This window comes from Triticum dicoccoides, chromosome 2A (genome assembly GCF_002162155.2).
Source record: "Triticum dicoccoides isolate Atlit2015 ecotype Zavitan chromosome 2A, WEW_v2.0, whole genome shotgun sequence".
NCBI lineage: Eukaryota > Viridiplantae > Streptophyta > Magnoliopsida > Poales > Poaceae > Triticum > Triticum dicoccoides.
Window position 1 is genome coordinate 35,098,957 of NC_041382.1, and position 1,505 is coordinate 35,100,461.

At 58.6% G+C, this 1,505-nt stretch overlaps 1 protein-coding gene across 1 annotated transcript; it reads right to left on the bottom strand.

The window, feature by feature from the left end:
* Window positions 1-223: 223 nt before the first annotated feature.
* LOC119352983 (proline-rich protein 4-like) lies at window positions 224-1,238 on the bottom strand. Its single transcript, XM_037619567.1, has 2 exons — window positions 1,034-1,238; window positions 224-938 (listed from the first exon to the last, which is right to left on the bottom strand). The coding sequence occupies exons 1-2, from the start codon at window positions 1,176-1,178 to the stop codon at window positions 451-453; spliced, it is 633 nt and encodes a 210-aa protein (XP_037475464.1). The 5' UTR covers window positions 1,179-1,238; the 3' UTR covers window positions 224-450.
* Window positions 1,239-1,505: the final 267 nt, after the last annotated feature.

The window sequence follows — 1,505 nt, forward strand, 5'->3', positions numbered from 1 at the left end:
AACCCCAACCACAGAAATGCTGACGCGTGGATGCCTATTGGTCCCGGTTGGTGCCACCAACCGGGACCAAAGGGTCTCCTGCCTGGGCTCCGCGCACGGGCCACGTGGAGGCCCATCTGTCCCGGTTCTGGATTGAATCGGGACTAAAGGGACAGGGTATTAGTACCGACCCTTTAGTCCCGGTTCCAGAACCGAGACAACAGGCCCTTTTTCTACCAGTGAGGAACTTCTCATTACAAACCTTGTAAAAAAACTGAACCATCACACGTACATTTGCCTTACACACATACTTATCCCTCACAACTGTTATTCTGAATGATACGTAGAAGATAAAGCTAACCCGTGCCATAAATAGAACCGTCGCTCACTCACTAACAGCAACAAGCCATGGCTAAGATACAGAGGAAGTTTACCAATTTCATCGCTTGGCGGGAGGGTGGTAGACCGGACTCAGTGGTGTCCGTGGTATCCACCGCCACCACCGCCGCCGTAGGTGGGCGTGGGAGGGACGGAGTGGTAGTCCGGGTGGGGCTGCGGCTTCGGCTCGGGCTTGGGCACGGGCCCGTAGTCCGGGTGGGGCTGGGGCTTGGGCTCCGGCTTCGGTGGCACGGGCTTCTTGTGGTGGAAGTGCTCGATGATGTGCTTCTTGATTGGCCCGCACAGGGTCGCCGACGCGCACTCTGGCGATGCCAGCGCGTTCGTCTTGGCGCCGGCAACGACCCCGAAGGTGGTGCCCTCAGACACCGGCACGATCTTTGATGGCTCCTGGCCGGAGCACGGTGCGTTGGAGGCGGCGCTGTGGAGCTGTGCGACGCAGTCGGCGCTGTGGAGGTCGGCGGCCACGGGCACGCTGAAAGCGCCGGTGCCGTCAAGGGCACCCACCGCCTTGCTCTCGTACTCGCCGTTGACGTTCTTGCACTTGATCGCCACCTGAAGACCTGAGGTACGTTCATGGCAGAACAACAGTGAGCAGAGCAACATCATGTATTTACAAAGTGGAGTATTCTATATAATCTAGCTAGCTAGCGCTTACCCTTGAAGGCTTCCTTGGCCTTGATGTTCTTCCTGGTGCAGTCGGTGAACTTGGCCAGGCCGACGACGACCGACGCCGCCTCAGCATTGGCAACGGCGATCGCCAGCAGGAGGGCGAGGACGAGTGATGCTCTCGGAGCTGCCATGCCTGAACCTCTGAGTCGCACTACCACTTGCTTGGCTGTGTGAAGTGGCTGATGGATGAATGGATGGAACAGGCGACGCATGGCTTATATAGGCCTCGGCATTGATCGGCACAGCTCGATGGATGATCTGGCTGCATGCTCCAAGGGTGGTGTCCGGCGAAGTGATGCGCGACAACGAGAGGCCGGCTAACTCACCGAAATTTTAGATGGTGGGTTAAATGCGGCGCCCGCTGCATGATCGGATCGGCCGGTGCGAGTGCCTCCACGTCGCTGTTGGTGATGGACTTGGTTTGGTGGCGGAGTACGTAAGTAGGCACCGGCGGCCGC

Bases quoted from the DNA above. Each gene is read 5' to 3' on its own strand.
- LOC119352983 (XM_037619567.1), bottom strand. From the start codon at position 1,178: ATGGCAGCTCCGAGAGCATCACTCGTCCTCGCCCTCCTGCTGGCGATC. The intron at 939-1,033 runs GTAAGCGCTAGC...AACGTACCTCAG, and splicing joins GGCCAAGGAAGCCTTCAAGG to GTCTTCAGGTGGCGATCAAG.